Source organism: Salmo trutta, chromosome 13 (assembly GCF_901001165.1).
Source record: "Salmo trutta chromosome 13, fSalTru1.1, whole genome shotgun sequence".
NCBI lineage: Eukaryota > Metazoa > Chordata > Actinopteri > Salmoniformes > Salmonidae > Salmo > Salmo trutta.
In genome coordinates, this window is record NC_042969.1 from 82295131 (window position 1) to 82313457 (window position 18327).

Genomic DNA, 18327 nt, shown 5'->3' on the forward strand with positions numbered 1-18327 from the left:
TTTACAGACAGATTGTTGCACTTATAATTCACTGTATCACAATTCCAGTGGGTCAGATGTTTACATACACTAAGTTGACTGTGCCCTTAAACAGCTTGGAAAAGTCCAGAAAATGATGTCATGGCTTTAGAAGCTTCTGATAGGCTAATTGACATAATTTGAGTCAATTGGAGGTGTACCTGTGGATGTATTTCAAGGCCTACCTTCAAACTCAGTGCCTCTTTGGGAATATCAATATAAATCAGCCAAGACCTCAGAAAATAAATGTTGACCTCCACAAGTCTGGTTCATCCTTGGGAGCAATTTCCAAACGCCTGAAGGTACCACTTTTATCTGTACAAACAATAGTACGCAAGTATAAACACCATGAGAACACGCAGCCGTCATACCGCTCAGGAAGGAGACGCGTTCTGTCTCCTAGAGATGAACATACTTTTGTGCGAAAAGTATAAATCAATCCCAGAACAACAGTAAAGGACCTTGTGAAGATGCTGGAGGAAACATGTTCAAAAGTATATATATCCACAGTGACCGAGACCTATGTCGACATAACCTGAAAGGCCGCTCAGCAAGGAAGAAGCCACTGCTCCAAAACCACCATAAAAAAAAAGTTCCAGTTGAAGCTCGCATCTGCTACAAGACCATGGTGCTTGCCTACGGAGCTGTGAGGGGAACGGCACCTCCGTACCTTCAGGCTCTGATCAGGCCCTACACCCAAACAAGGGCACTGCGTTCATCCACCTCTGGCCTGCTGGCCCCCCTACCTCTGCGGAAGCACAGTTCCCGCTCAGCCCAGTCAAAACTGTTCGCTGCCCTGGCACCCCAATGGTGGAACAAGCTCCCTCACGACGCCAGGACAGCGGAGTCAATCACCACCTTCCGGAGACACCTGAAACCCCACCTCTACAAGGAATACCTGGGATAGGATATAGCAATCCTTCTAAACCCCCCCCCCCCCAAAAAAGATATAGATGTACTATTGTAAAGTGGTTGTTCCTCTGGATATCATAAGGTGAATGCACCAATTTGTAAGTCGCTCTGGATAAGAGCGTCTGCTAAATGACGTAAATGTAAATGTAAAAAGCCAGACTACGGTTTGCAACTGCACGTGGGGACAAAGATCGTACTTTTTGGAGAATTGTCCTCTGGTCTGATAAACAAAAATAGAACTGTTTGGCCATAATGACCATTGTTGTGGCCTTCCCTGTAGCTCAGTTGGTAGAGCATGGTGTTTGCAACGCATGGTGTTTGCAACGCCAGGGTTGTGGGTTCGATTCCCACGGGGGGCCAGCACAGGAAAAAAAATGAATGAAATGTATGCATTCACTGCTGTAAGTCGCTCTGGATAAGAGCGTCTGCTAGATGACTAAAATGTAAATGTTATGTTAGGAGGAAAAAGTGGGAGGCTTGCAAGCTGAAGAACACCATCCCAACCGTGAAGAACGGGGGTGACAGCATCATGTTGTGTGGGTGCTTTGCTGCAGGAGGGACTGGTGCACTTCACAAAATAGATGGCGTCATGAGGAGGGAAAATGATGTGGATATATTGAAGCAACATCCCAAGACATCAGTCAGGAAGTTAAAGCTTGGTCACAAATGGGTCTTCCAAATGGACAATGACCCCAAGCATACTTCCAAAGTTGTTACAAAATGGCTTAAGGACAACAATTCACATAACCTATTGTGGGAAGCTTGTGGAAGGCTACCTGAAACGTTTGACCCAAGTTAAACAATTAAAAGGCAATGCTACAAATACTAATTGAGTGTATGTAAACTTCTGACCCACTGGGAATGTGATGAAATAAATAAAAGCTTAAATAAATAATTCTCTCTACTATTATTCTGACGTTTCACATTCTTAAAATAAAGCTGTGATCCTAACTGACCTAAGACAAGGAATTTTTACTAGGATTAAATGTCAGGAATTGTGAAAAAACTGGGTTTAATAAATGTATTTGGCTAAGGTGTATGTAAACTTCCGACTTCAAGTGTAGATTCCTTATATACGTGTAAAGCAATCCATAAGTTCTAGGATGGTAACATGAATAAGTATATTTCAAGCTAGAACCATAACAGTCCCTCCTTTTTTAATTGTAATTCCATACTGTTCAACATTGTATACACTGTGAAATTACTTATAAATGAACAGGAAAAACATGATTAATATTCTCTGTTGATTTATATGTTTTATACCGCTGAGACGTAAGGCCTCTGACCTATAATCACACTATGCACACTCTTATTTGCCATCCTTTTATTGATAACTGATATGAATTGTGTCAGGAATTGTGTATTTGACTAAGGTGTATGTAAACTTCTGACTTCAACTGTACAATGCATCTCTGTGGGTAAGTAGGTGGTGTTATCGCCTGAGTCCAGGACCTTTGGTTCTCCTCCACACATTTCCTGGTATTCTTATCAGTAGGGAGTATAAGTCCTTGCACCTTGCCTCAGTCTACTGTTAATTATCCGGACTCATACACAAAGAGCTATTTGAGAATTAGCGACCCATTCATACTCAAGTGAATATCATGATGCAAAACATAGAGAGAGAGAGAATATTATGATATAAAACAGTGAAGCTATACGACACTGTTATGGGGCAATAGTTCACAATCTGTGGTAATATCTCTATTATAGAGACAGGTCCCCTATGCACTTTGCCTCCGGCCGTCAATTCATTTTCACATAGATCACTCCATCTAACCCATAACACGATAATCACTACTGCTAGGCCACTTATATAGTTATAAACATACTAAAACATGCTCAAATTAGTTAGTCATTTTCTAACAGTTCCTCATCTGGAGCTAATTCTACAACATAGAAAATAGTAAAAATAAAGAAAAAACGTTGAATGAGTAGTTGTGTCCAAACTTTTGACTGGTACTATATATGTTGGTGTGATTTTAAGGAATACAAACACATGTTCAGTATGGGACCAGTTTGTTCTCATGCCAGTAGAACAGACTGATCCCATGTGATTCTACTGGCATGAGAACAGACTGGTCCCATGTGATTCTACTGGCATGAGAACAGACTGGTCCCATGTGATTCTACTGGCATGAGAACAGACTGGTCCCATGTGATTCTACTGGCATGAGAACAGACTGATCCCATGTGATTCTACTGGCATGAGAACAGACTGATCCCATGTGATTCTACTAGCATGAGAGCAGACTTGATTCTACTGGAAAATCACAGTAAAATCACATGGGATCAGCTATAGCCAAAGTATAGAGGGATCGTAGGAGTAGGTGTCTGAGAGGGAAGTTTGATTTTGAGGATGAGCTGAATGTCAAGTCTCATTTCTCACTTGGATTCTGAGATTTTCGGTTATGCTAAGTTGGAAAGTGTTTGAATGTTGGAAACACTTAACTTTATAGCCCCTTCTCAGGCAATCTAAATCATGCTCACCTCTCTGTCTCTCTCTCTATCGCCCTTCCCTCCTTCTCCCTCTGTCTCTCTGTCAGTGAGCGTAGATGAGTTAGAACAGCAGTGGAGGAATCACTTCCATCGCTGGATGTCCTACATGTTGGAGTGGAAGAATTACTACTCTGACCACAGCCTGAGCAGCCCAGAGGGTCAGAAGCAGCAGGACTGTGACCAGAGGCCCTTGGAGCCCTAGACCTTCGACTGGACCCCTCAACCCATCAAGACTAACTTAAAAATTATACTTTACTTTTCAATGAGACAATACATTGTGTCGGTAAAGAAAATTTCACAACCATCATTTGTTTCTGATTGTAATGCCAGGCATTTTCACTGATCACTGCTATATCTGTTTGTACTTTGGTATTTCTTCTTGTCCTTTCAATTGAACCTGTGTCTTGCTTTGTGTATCTGACAATGTTATGTTTCTGTGTGTTTGGTGGTGTAAAGTAATGGGTGACATGTTTCTCTGTGTTTGGTGGGGTAAAGTAACATGAGAGATGATTCTGTGTGCAGGAGAGATGTATGGTGGGGTAAGGTAACAGGAGAGATGTTTGATGGAGTAAGGTAATAGGAGAGTAAACACAGTGACAATGCAAAGGTCACATAGTTTTGACATAAAGATAATCAATAGGAAATAAACTATTCTGATTGGATTATCATTTATATGACAAATTACACTCCTTTGATGCAAGATTCATTTGTGTGTGTGTGTGTGTGTGTGTGTGTCTACGTATGTGTGAGTGTTTGTGCGTGTGTACCGTATGTTCACTGTTTATTTACTGTGTCTGTGGGTATATTCATGTCGATTTAAACAAATAATTTCTTCATACAGAACTATGCATTCTATTTGGTGGGGATAACGCCGATTGCTCTGAGTGGGACATTAATTGATATATTCATCTCTTTTACTTGTTATGTATATATTTTTCTGTGACAGATGTTCTGAGATCCTTAAATGCCATAGCCTTTTATTTGGGCCATAACCAGTCTTAATCGTTCCTCAAAAACCTGCACGTATGGGCACACACACGCACACACGCGCACGCACACACACACACACACACACACACACACACACACACACACACACACACACACACACACACACACACACACACACACACACGCACACACGCACACACAGACACACACACACACACGCACACACACACACACACACACGCACACACAGACACACACACACGCACACACAGACACACACACGCACACACACACAGACACTCACACACACACAAACACACACACACACACACACAGACACTCACACACACACACACACACACACACACACACAGACACACACACACACACACAGACACACACACACACAGACTCGGTGTAAGATGGCTGCCGGCTCCCACCTCAGACTGCGTGTAGAGGGTGAAGATAGGAAGACGAGACCGTCGGCATTACCCGTGTCATCAGTGTGCCCTCGTTTATGAAAACATTTGTCATTTTCCAAAGAGAGAGTACATTGTCTGTGGTGGGAGTCATGCGTTAGGGATCCTTGCATAGAGAGAGAGAGACTATAAGTGAGTTGTCTGGGTGATACAGAAAGAGAGTTTATAAGTAGGTTTGTGTGATGGCACATGAGCAGTGTAGATGATGGACCTCTTATTGGCTTGGTTTTGCTTTCTTCTTTAGTTTGATTGCCTTTGAGGTGTAAAACTTGTGTATTATTAACTTTAAATAAAGTTTGAGTTGATTTGATCTGTTTAACATTCCCTTTGTGTCCCATTTTTCATCTTATGTGTAATTTTTGTTGGCATCGTATCACATCATGTCTGTTTCTTAAGGGTTTCGGGATTCCCTAGAACTTAGAGAAATTGTTTTGATGTGATTTTGTCTTTTGCCTATCAAATCACTGTCAGAACAGATTTTCACTTTTATATGTAAGTCTTGACACTTTAACATTTAACATGTTTTATTGTGACACATACACACATATATACACACACACACATTAGAGCTGCCTTCTCTGCAAGGTCCTTAATCTCAATGGCATTTCCTGGTTTAAATAAAGGTTAAAAAGTAACACAAATAAGAAGTGACAGCCAACCTCACAACTACTGGTCCTTCGTCTGAGGTGGTTTTGAGGTGAGGCCTGATTTAGCACTGTGGAGGCTGGACGACCGCTCTGGAAGGCAGGGACAGTCTCTTTAGGGTCAGACACTAGACTGAGGTTTTAATAATGAAAGGAATCTAAATGATAGATAAAATAGAGAAATATAGGTAGAAAGGACCAGACACGAGGAGGAGGGAGAGAAGGGCAGACAGAGAGGGCTTGAAGAGAGAGAAAGTGAGAGAAAGAGAGAGTTGTCCTCAGGGACCTGGGTTATTTCTCCTAGTGATTTCCGCTGTGCCTAGAGGTTCCTGCCCTAGAAAACCACTGCGTTGTCTCTAATTAGACAGCTAATTACAATCCAAAGCTGACATAGATTTAGACAAACAGTTTACCTCTCCTCTTTTTCTCTCCTCTTCATCTCTTTTGTTACTGGGTTACACCCGGGTATTGGACACAGAGTCTTATCATAGACAGTTACAGACAGGCAGACTGGGTTACACCCGGGTATTGGACACAGAGTTTTATCATTGGGCGTTACAGACAGGCAGACTGGGTTACACTCGGGTATTGGACACAGTCTTATCATTGGGCGTTACAGACAGGCAGTCTGGGTTACCCCTGGGTATTGGCCACATAAACTTATCATAGGAAGTTACAGACATACTGACTGTGTTACCCCTGCGTATTGACAGTCTCTAATTTCAGGGCCAATTGGAAGGAGAGAAGCAGAGGGTGAGACAGGGAGAGATACAGAGGGAAAGGAGAGAGAGAGAGTGGGAGAGATAGAGAGGGGACATAGAGGGGACATGCTTGTCCCTATGAAGGTATGAATTCAAAATGAATTTAAATGGACCTTGTGGAGAGAAAAGTGTCCACATAGTCAGATAGTAACAGTCTAATCTGACACGAGCTTGACAAATGCATGACATCACAACTTGAAGAAGAAAACAAACTCAACTTCAACTGTAACACTCAAAAGGTAGTCCCCGCCCCCAGCTAACATGAATTCCCCACAGATGGACACGTGTTCTCCCTCCTGAGAAGTCATAAGATGCCAGGGAATAAATGCCATGGCAACGTGAGAGCTGATGTGCGCTACGCTGTCATCGGGGATAGAGTGACGCATCATTTCAATGAGACAGGCAAATTGTAGAGAAAAAGATTGAACGATAGAGAGAGAGAAAATTAAACGCAGCCTATGAAAGTGTGAAGGGATTTCTTGACATTGAACAACAGAGGGGGAGACAGGTGAAATGTAGAAAGCTTATGATGGAGAAAAGTGGAAAGTATAATATAATTATTTGAGGAAGATAAGACAAGTTTGTAACAACTCTCCAAGCTCATGTTTTTATGCATACAATGTAGTTTAGCGATGGCTGGGCCGATACTTGTTTGAAATAAAGTGACAAATGTTATTGTTCTTTCTTTCTTTATCTCTCTTGCTCCATCTCTCTCTCTCTCTTTCTCTCTCTCTCTCTCTCTCTCTCTCTCTCTCTCTCTTGCTCTCTCTCTCTCTTGCTCTCTCTCTCTCCATCTTGCACCCTCTCTCTCTCTCCATCTCTCCATCTTGCTCTCTCCATCTCTCCATCTTGCTCTTTTCATCTCGCCCTCTCTCTCTCTCTCTCTCTCTCTCTCTCTCTCTCTCTCTCTTGCTCCATCTCTCTCTCTCTCTCTCTCTCTCTCTCTCTCTCTCTTGCTCTCTCTCTCTCTTGCTCTCTCTCTCTCTTGCTCTCTCTCTCTCCATCTTGCACCCTCTCTCTCTCTCCATCTCTCCATCTTGCTCTCTCCATCTCTCCATCTTGCTCTTTTCATCTCGCCCTCTCTCTCTCTCTCTCTCTCTCTCCATCTATCTCGCTCTCTCCATCTAGCTCCCTCTATTTCTCTCTCTCTATATTGTCCTATCTGTTTTCTTTCTGATGAAGGTCGTGTAAGACTTTCCTCAGCTGAAGTATACTGTTAGACGTAAACTAGGCCAAGGTGGAAATGTAAGGGGCTTTATTGGCATGTGAAACGTATGTTTACATTGCCAAAGCAAGTGAAATAGAAAATAAACAAAAGAGAAATAAACAATAATGTGATTGCACACTGTGGTATTTCACCCAGTAGATATGGGAGTTCATCAAAATTGGATTTGTTTTCGAATTCTTTGTGGGTCTGTGTAATCTGAGGGAAATATGTGTCTCTAATATTGTCATTCATTTGGCAGGAGGGTAGGAAGTGCAGCTCAGTTTCAACCTCATTTTGTGGGCAGTGTGCACATGGCCTGTCTTCTCTTGAGAGCCAGGTCTGCCTACGTCAAGTAGTTATCTTTTTGTTAACTCATGATTTCGTTGGGTCTAATTGTGTTGCTGTCCTGGAGCTCTGTGGGGTCTGTTTGTGTTTGTGAACAGAGCCCCAGGACCAGCTTGCTTAAGGGACTCTTCTCATCTCTCTGTAGGTGATAGCTTTGTTATGGAAGGTTTGGTAATCGCTTCCTTTTAGATGGTTGTAGAATTTAACAGCTCTTTTCTGGATTTTGATAATTAGCGGGTATCGGCCTAATTCTGCTCTGCATGCGTTCTTTGGTGTTTTCACGTTGTACACTTAGGATATTTTTTGCAGAATTCTGCATGCAGAGTCTCAATTTGGTGTTTGTCCCATTTTGTGAATTGTTGGTTGGTGAGCGGACCCCAGACCTCACAACCATAAAGGGCAATGGGTTCTATAACTGATTTAAGTATTTTTAGCCAGATCCTAATTGGTATGTTGAATTTTATGTTCCATTTAATGTCATAGAATGCCCTTCTGTCCTTGTCTCTCAGATCGTTCACAGCTTTGTGGAAGTTACCTGTGGCACTGATGTTAAGGCCGAGGTATGTATAGTTTTGTGTGTGCTCTACGGCAGGTATTCCCAAACTGGGGTACGCGCACCCCCAGGGGTACGCACAATGCCGTCGGGGGTACACCCAAATAAAAATGTGATTCACATTTTTTTTAAATAAAACAATTTTCAAACAGTCCATTTATATTTTCTAACGGGGCTACACATTTGGCTGAGTTTTTTTTCTCACCTGAGTAGCCTGATTTCACTGCCCCAATAATTTTTTTTACCATCTAGTGTTCAGCTAAATAACAACAATATCAAATACAGGTAGCCTAGTCAAATAATTAACATCCAATCACATTAACCGCTTTTCTCTTGTGGGAATTCCACTAACGGTCCGTGTGTAGCCAAACGTAGCTGATGCTCATGTTGGTATCTGTACTGATGGCACAAAAGCCATGACAGGGAGAGATAGTGGAGTGGTAATGCCCGTGCAAGAAGTTTCTCCCGACACCACTTGCCACTTGGGTACACTGCAGCATCCACCGAGAGGCTCCTGCTGCCAAGGGAATGCCTGACAGCTTGAAAGACATTTTGGACACTACAGTGAAAATGGTTAACTTTGTTCATGCCCCTGAAAGCCAGCTAGCTAAGTTGCCATAAATGTTTATTGCTTTTTGACTTGTCCCCAAATGAATATAGTTGGTTCAGATTTTGATTTGATATTTCAACCTGCGTGTCCTGATTTCGCCACAAAATCATCATGCGCGATGGTGCACGTGTGCGGTCTGGTCAGCACGTCAGAAACTCTGGGTTGAGGTCAGTGATAAAGTAGTCTACAGTACTACTGCCAAGAGATGAGCTATAGGTGTACCTAAAGTAGGAGTCCCCTCGAAGAGCTCAGCTGCAGGAGTGTGACCCATTATTGTTTGTTATTTGTCATAGTTGTGTCTAGTAGGGCATATGGGGGAGGGAGTGCTGTCACCTCAGGGTAGGTGTTTGTCCCCCTCTGTGCTGAGGGTGTCAGGTTCTTGTCCAGTTCTGGCACAGTTCTGGCACAGACTACTACATGTCCCTGGGCCTGGAAATTGTTGATTTCCCCCTCTAGGATGGAGAAGCTGTGGGGATTATATTGGGGAGATAGAAGTAGCACGCATGAATACATTTTTCTCTGTTGAGATAATTTCCTTATTCATTTCTAGCCAGATGTAAAATGCTCCTGTTTTGGGTTAGGTCTGCTCTATACCAAATTAGCATACCCCCTGAGTCTCTTCCCTGTTTTACACCTGGTAGTTTGGTGGATGGGACTACCAGCTCTCTGTAACCTAGAGGGCAACCAGGGGGTCCGTCTCCTCTATACCACCCACCTGGTAGTTTGGTGGATGGGACTACCAGCTCTCTGTGACCTGGAGGGCAACCAGTGGGTCCGTCTCCTCTATACCACCCACCTGGTAGTTTGGTGGATGGGACTACCAGCTCTCTGTATCATAGAGGGCAACCAGTGGGTCCGTCTCCTCTATACCACCCACCTGGTAGTTTGGTGGATGGGACTACCAGCTCTCTGTAACCTAGAGGGCAACCAGTGGGTCCGTCTCCTCTATACCACCCACCTGGTAGTTTGGTGGATGGGACTACCAGCTCTCTGTGACCTGGAGGGCAACCAGGGGGTCCGTCTCCTCTATACCACCCACCTGGTAGTTTGGTGGATGGGACTAGCAGCTCTCTGTGACCTGGAGGGCAACCAGGGGGTCCGTCTCCTTTAAAATATGTTTCTTGTAGTATGACAATGTTTTTATTTCCACATTTCTTTGAGGATGTCTGGGTTCCTGCTCTTTAGGCCAAAGGCTGGCTTAAATATGGTTATTCAAAGGGTTCTCCTGTGGGGACACTCACAGTGGGATTACCACTAGTACCTGAACCCTTCAAGGTTATAGATGGCACATTGTCTACTAAGAGTGTAAAACTCCCATCCTCATTACTACTACTACTACTACTACTACCACTACCACCACCACTATCATCATCATTACAACTACTACCACTACTATAATCATTACCAGTACTACCACTTACCATCATCATTACTAGTACTACCACTACCACCACTATCAACACTACTACTACTACTACTACTACTACTACCACTACTACTACAACTACTACCACCACTATCAACACTACTACTACTACTACTACTACCACTACTACTACAACTACTACCACCATCATTACGACAAATACTACAACTACCACAACTACCATCATCATTACTAGTACTACCACTACCACCACTATCAACACTACTACTACTACTACTACTACCACTACTACTACTACTACTACCACCATCATTACGACAACTACTACAACTACCACTACCATTATCATTACTAGTACTACCACTACCACCACTACCTCTACCACTACTATCAACATTGCTACTATTACTACTACTACCACCACCACTGCTATCATCATTACTACCACTACCATTACCACTGCTATCATCAATACTACCACTACCATTACCACTGCTATCATCATTACTACCACTACCATTACCACTGTTATCATCATTACTACCACTACCACCACCACTGCTATTATCATTACTACCACTACCATTACCACTGCTATCATCATTACTACCACTACCATTACCACTGCTATCATCATTACTACCACTACCATTACCACTGCTATCATCATTACTACCACTACCATTACCACTGTTATCATCATTACTACCACTACCATTACCACTGCTATCATCATTACTACCACTACCATTACCACTGTTATCATCATTACTACCACTACCATTACCACTGCTATCATCATTACTACCAATACCATTACCACTGTTATCATCATTACTACCACTACCATTACCACTGCTATCATCATTACTGCTAACACCACCCCTACAACTGGCACTTTAACTATCACTACCACTACCAATACCACTACTATCATCATTTCTACTAATTCCACTACAACTACCATTACTATCACCATTACTACTACTACTACTACACTAATACTACAACCACTTTCATTTTTACTATTACTACTACCATTGTCATTACTACTAATACTACAACTACTACCACTACCATTACCACTGCTATCATCATTACTACCACTACCATTACCACTGCTATCATCATTACTACCACTACCATTACCACTGCTATCATCATTACTACCACTACCATTACCACTGCTATCATCATTACTACCACTACCATTACCACTGCTATCATCATTACTACCACTACCATTACCACTGCTATCATCATTACTACCACTACCATTACCACTGCTATCATCATTACTACCACTACCATTACCACTGCTATCATCATTAATTCTACTCCCACTACAATCATAATTTCTACTACTACAACTACCATCACCATTACTACTATTACTACTACCAATACTATTACCACTACTATCATCATTACTAATATTACTACTACTAATACTACTACCACTACTATAACCATTACTAATATTACTACTACTAATACTACTACCACTACTATCACCATTACTACTATTACTACTACACCTACCATTACCATCATCATTATTACTACTACTACTACCAATACCACTACACCTACCACTTCGATCAACATTACTTCTAATTCCAATACTATCATCATTACAACTAATACCACTACTGTCATCATTACTACCACCACTACTACTATTATCGCTACTACTAATTCCACTACCATAACTCATCATTGCTAACACTACTGCTACCACTACCACTACTATCATCATTACTACTACTCCTACAAAAACTACTACCACTACCATCATCATTACTACTTCTACCACTAACACTACTATCATCATATTACTATTTATTCCACAACTACCATCATTACTACTACAACCACTACAATCATCATTACTACTACTACCACTACTACTGTCATCACTACAACTATTACTACCAATATCACTACTATAATCATTACTACAATTACTACCAATATCACTACCATAATCACCACTACCAATATCACTACAATAATCATTACTACCAATATCACTACAATAATCATTATTACAATTACTACCAATATCACTACCATAATCACCACTACCAATATCACTACAATAATCATTACTACAATTACTACCAATATCACTACAATAATCATTACTACAATTACTACCACTTTCACTACCATCATCATTCCTACCACTACCACAACTATCATCATTACTACTACTACCACTACTATCAGTATTACTACTGTTACTGCCACTTCTATCATCATTACTACAACTACCATCATCATTACTATCACTACCACTACTATCTTCATTACTACCACTACTATCATCAATACTACCACTACTATCATCAATACTACCTCTATTATCATCATTACTAAAACTAACACTACCATCATTATTACTACCACTACAACTACGATCATCATTACTACCAATACAACTTCTACTATCATTGCTACTATTACTACCACTACTACCAATACCACTAACCATCATCATTACTACCACTACTACCAATACCACTAACCATCATCATTACTACCACTACTACCAATACCACTAACCATCATCATTACTACAACTACCTCAACTATCATAATTACTACTACCAATACCACTAACCATCATCATTACTACCACTACTACCAATACCACTAACCATCATCATTACTACAACTACCTCAACTATCATAATTACTACTACCAATACCACTAACCATCATCATTACTACAACTACCTCAACTATCATAATTACTACTACCAATACCACTAACCATCATCATTACTACCACTACCACTCCATCATAGTACTACAATTTCCATTACTATCATCATTACTACTACCACTACCTCAACTATCATAATTACTACTACAACTACCTCAACTATCATAATTACTACTACAACTACCTCAACTATCATAATTACTACTACAACTACCTCAACTATCATAATTACTACTACAACTACCTCAACTATCATAATTACTACTACCACTACCTCAACTATCATAATTACTACTACAACTACCTCAACTATCATAATTACTACTACAACTACCTCAACTATCATAATTACTACTACCGCTACTACTACCATCATCATTACTACCACTCCCAATAATATCGTCATCACTATTACTACCACTACCACTCCATAATCATTACTACTACTACTACCACTACTATCATCATAACTATCACTACAACTACTATCGTCATTACTACCACTACTATCATCCTTACTACTATTACTACCACTACCATCATCATTACTACCACTACCACTACTATCATCGTTACTATCACTACTACTATCATCATTTCTACCACTATTACTACTATCATCATTACTACCACTACTATCATCGTTACTATCACTACTACTATCATCATTTCTACCACTATAACTACTATCATCATTACTACCACTACTATCATCATTACTATCACTACTACTATCATCATTACTATTACTACCACTACTATCATCATTTCTACCACTATAACTACTATCATCATTACTACCACTACTATCATCGTTACTATCACTACTACTATCATCATTTCTACCACTATAACTACTATCATCATTACTACCACTACTATCATCATTACTATTACTACCACTACTATCATCATTTCTACCACTATAACTACTATCATCATTACTACCACTACTATCATCGTTACTATCACTACTACTATCATCATTTCTACCACTATAACTACTATCATCATTACTACCACTACTATCATCATTACTATCACTACTACTATCATCATTACTACCACTACTATCATCATTACTACCACTACTATCATCATTACTATCACTACTACTATCATCATTACTACCACTACTATCATCATCATTACTACGACTACCACTACCATCACCCCTACTACCATTACACTAGTACTTTTACTATCAACCCTACAACCCTTACGACAACCATTTGGAATAATAATCACGGCTATAATAATAACACCAATAAGAAGTGTTTCTGCTCATTATTCAGATGTAATTACTCTGTGTTCTGCAGGCTATGGCAGGCTTTTGGCTGCAAGAGGAACCGTGTCTCCTTCAACCATGAGTGTATATAGTTTTTCCTCTGGGGTTAATCATTTAAAATTTGCAATACATTTTGTAGTTTCTTCATTGGTTGAATTGAATGAAATTCAAAAATGTTGAATTGACCCCAACCCTGTCTCTTACTAAGGATTTTTTTTTTTTTAATCTATGCCTCTACCTCCCTTGTTGTGCAGTGACCACATACACACTCCTCTTTGGGTAGCCATGTCTTTTTATGTCTCCCTTTTTCTATCGCCAACAGGTGGTCACTGTATTTGGTCAGGATCTGTTTTTGTTTTTGTATCTCTGACAGAGCAGAGATATTCTACCGATTTAAATGATCTTTTTGTGCCAAATAGCAATTTAATCTTTTCTGTGTTTTTGTAAAATTTTCCCAATTTGTCAAAAATTAGGTTTTCATTTCTGAAACAACCTGATTAATTTCCCAGTGTGTTTGGATCATGGGTTTGTTTAGTGTTTAGCTGACACAGGGGACACTTTTCAGGGTTTAGCTCTTGGGTTTCCAGTGCTTTGAATTGTAAGGATGTTGTAGGGCTTGATTATAAATGTTGCCACATTTTTTGTGTCCTTTTTCTTTATATTTACAATTAGAAGGAATCTTTCGAGTGCTGCTCTGCAAGCATTATTTGGTACTTAAAACATATATATTTAGGATCATTCTGCAGAATTCTATATGAAGATTTTCTATTGGGTTTTTCTCCCAATGCCTAAAAGCGTTGGACCCTAAACCTCACTGTCATGTAGTAGCGCAATTGGTAAAATTAAACTATTGAATATTTTGCTGCAGATTTGGATTTGAATACCTATTTTTAAACATGATTTTTTTATAGAATAAAATGCATTGCAGGTATTTTCTTTTTGTACATTCACTGCCAGACCAAAGCCACCAGAAGCAATGATTTTTAGTCACATGTAGTTATGCCGTTGGGCATGTTCAACCGTGGTTTTTCATAATTTGAAGGAGTGTTTGTTGCTTTGATTCATGGCCTTTCTCGCTCCACATGCCTTCTGCACACAAAATCACCTGGCGGAGTATGGACTCTCTTTTCTCCTTCCATGGTGTCCTCTCCACCTCACCCACTATCTTTCGCTTTGTGGTGTATTTACAGCTTTATTGGATCTCTGCTGTCTCTTTGATGTGAGATTTTAAACCAGCTACACCGTGAGTTTCACTCTCTCTGAAAGCTAAAGGATAGGATGGATTGGGCTGAATCTCAATTGATTTATTACAGCAGAGTTGAGTGTCAGGGAAGGTGTGTGTGTGTGTGTGCGCACATGTGTGTTGGTGTGTGTGAGAGACGGATGATTTATCCAACAGAGTCAGAATATCCCTTTGTAGATCCACTACCAGCTCCTACAGAGAAACTGTGTATGGAAGATAGAGATACAAAACATTTGACCAGAGTCTTTTTCCATCTAAATGCTAGTGACACGTGCATACCCACATACAATTTTTTTCTCCCATACCCTATAGTACCATATCATGGAGATAAGGATTCTGTGAGTCATATTCAGGAGTCTGAAGAGCAAGGCTGTCTTGCTCTTATGACATCAGCAGATTATATCTGATTCACCAGCACCCCAGGACCTCCTCTCAGGCTTTCCTAACTGTGCAAGAGAGAGAGAGAGAGAGAGAGAGAGAGAGAGAGAGAGAGAGAGAGAGAGAGAGAGAGAGAGAGAGAGAGAGAGAGAGAGAGAGAGAGTGACATGGAGAGTGGGCGTCGCTAGTGGCTCACAGAACTGAAACGGGTTTGCCTTATATAATTTAATTAGTGGAAGTAGACCATGTACTAAGACCTACGGCCCCAGAGGCCTGTGTGACTATCTTCAGGACAAACTCTCCTATTATGTCCATCATCTGAAAGACAAGGAGTGGTGAGGACATGAAGATGGGAGGGTAACCTCCAAACGAGCACATTAATCAAAATGCTCAGATGGAAATTATAAATAAGAATAGTTTGACAAATAACAACAAGATAACAAATGTAAAATATATTGTGTGTAAAATGTATGTAGGTTCAGAACTTTTGTGAAACAGCACAGTTAAAAATATTTGGCAAATATAAATCAAACAGGATAGAAAGATATGAGAGAAGTTAGGGGCAGAGGAAGGACAGGACTAAAAAGCAAACAAGATATGTAACGGCCTTCGTATATAGTGGACCAAGGCGCAGCGGGTTGAGTGCTCATTTTAACTTTTATTGTACACTTAAATAACAAAACATACGAACGAACAGTATTGCAGGCTAACACAGCAGTGCAACAACAACTTCCCACAAAGGGACAGGTAAAAAAAACAGGCTACCTAAGTATGACTCTCAATCAGCAACAACGATGTACAGCTGTTCCTGATTGAGAGCCATACCAGGCCAACAAAGAAATACATAACATAGACAGAGCATAGAAATACAAAATATAGAACATAACCCAAACACCCCGAAATACTCTAACCAAACACCCCTCTACATAAACCATATACTAACAAACCCCGAACCACATAAAACAAATACCCCCCTGCCACGTCCTGACCAAACTACAATAACAAACACCCCCTGCCACGTCCTGACCAAACTACAATAACAAATACCCCCCTGCCACGTCCTGACCAAACTACAATAACAAATACCCCCCTGCCACGTCCTGACCAAACTACAATAACAAACACCCCCTGCCACGTCCTGACCAAACTACAATAACAAACACCCCCTGCCACGTCCTGACCAAACTACAATAACAAACACCCCCTGCCACGTCCTGACCAAACTACAATAACAAACACCCCCTGCCACGTCCTGAACAAACTACAATAACAAACACCCCCTGCCACGTCCTGACCAAACTACAATAACCAACACCCCCTGCCACGTCCTGACCAAACTACAATAACAAACACCCCCCTGCCACGTCCTGACCAGACTACAATAACAAACCCCCCCTGCCACGTCCTGACCAAACTACAATAACCAACACCCCCTGCCACGTCCTGACCAAACTACAATAACAAACACCCCCTGCCACGTCCTGACCAAACTACAATAACAAACCCCCCCTGCCACGTCCTGACCAAACTACAATAACAAACACCCCCTGCCACGTCCTGACCAAACTACAATAACAAACACCCCCTGCCACGTCCTGACCAAACTACAATAACCAACACCCCCTGCCACGTCCTGACCAAACTACAATAACAAACACCCCCCTGCCACGTCCTGACCAAACTACAATAACCAACACCCCCTGCCACGTCCTGACCAAACTACAATAACAAACACCCCCTGCCACGTCGTGACCAAACTACAATAACAAACACCCCCTGCCACGTCCTGACCAAACTACAATAACAAACACCCCCTGCCACGTCCTGACCAAACTACAATAACAAACACCCCCTGCCACGTCCTGACCAAACTACAATAACAAATAACCCTTTTACTGGTCAGGACGTGACAATATAACTATTGTATCCGTAAAATGTATATAGTATGTATAAGCTGGAAGTAGAAGCCTAAATGTTGTCGTTTGTTAGTTTACTCCAATTAGTGGAGGGGTTGTAGGGGTTTGCAGAAAATAATGAAGGAAAATATATATTTTTTAAAAATGTATATATACAGTACCAGTCAAAAGTTTGGACACACCTACTGATTCCATGGTTTTTCTTTATTTTTACTATTTTCTACTAGTGAAAACATCAAAACTATGAAATAACACACATGAAAGAAAAACCATTCAATGAGTAGGTGTGTCCAAACTTTTGACTGGTACTGTACTCACATGTACACATACATTCATACAAATACACATATGGAATCATGTAGTAACCCAAAAAGTGTTAAACATATGTTATATTTGTATTTATTTTAT

At 40.8% G+C, this 18327-nt stretch overlaps 1 protein-coding gene across 4 annotated transcripts in view; it reads left to right on the plus strand.

The window, feature by feature from the left end:
- LOC115206618 (cholinesterase) overlaps nt 1-4530 on the plus strand; it is a 26978-nt gene extending 22448 nt beyond the window's left edge. For 2 of the 4 annotated variants that reach the window (XM_029773774.1, XM_029773775.1), the window contains exon 9: nt 3474-3769. In XM_029773774.1, the coding sequence (XP_029629634.1) occupies nt 3474-3628 (155 nt within the window). In that variant the 3' untranslated portion in view covers nt 3629-3769. Of the gene's footprint in view, nt 1-3473 lie in introns of all 4 variants that reach the window. The other 2 variants (XM_029773772.1, XM_029773776.1) reach the window with 2 other exon arrangements.
- The last annotated feature ends 13797 nt before the right edge of the window (nt 4531-18327 follow it).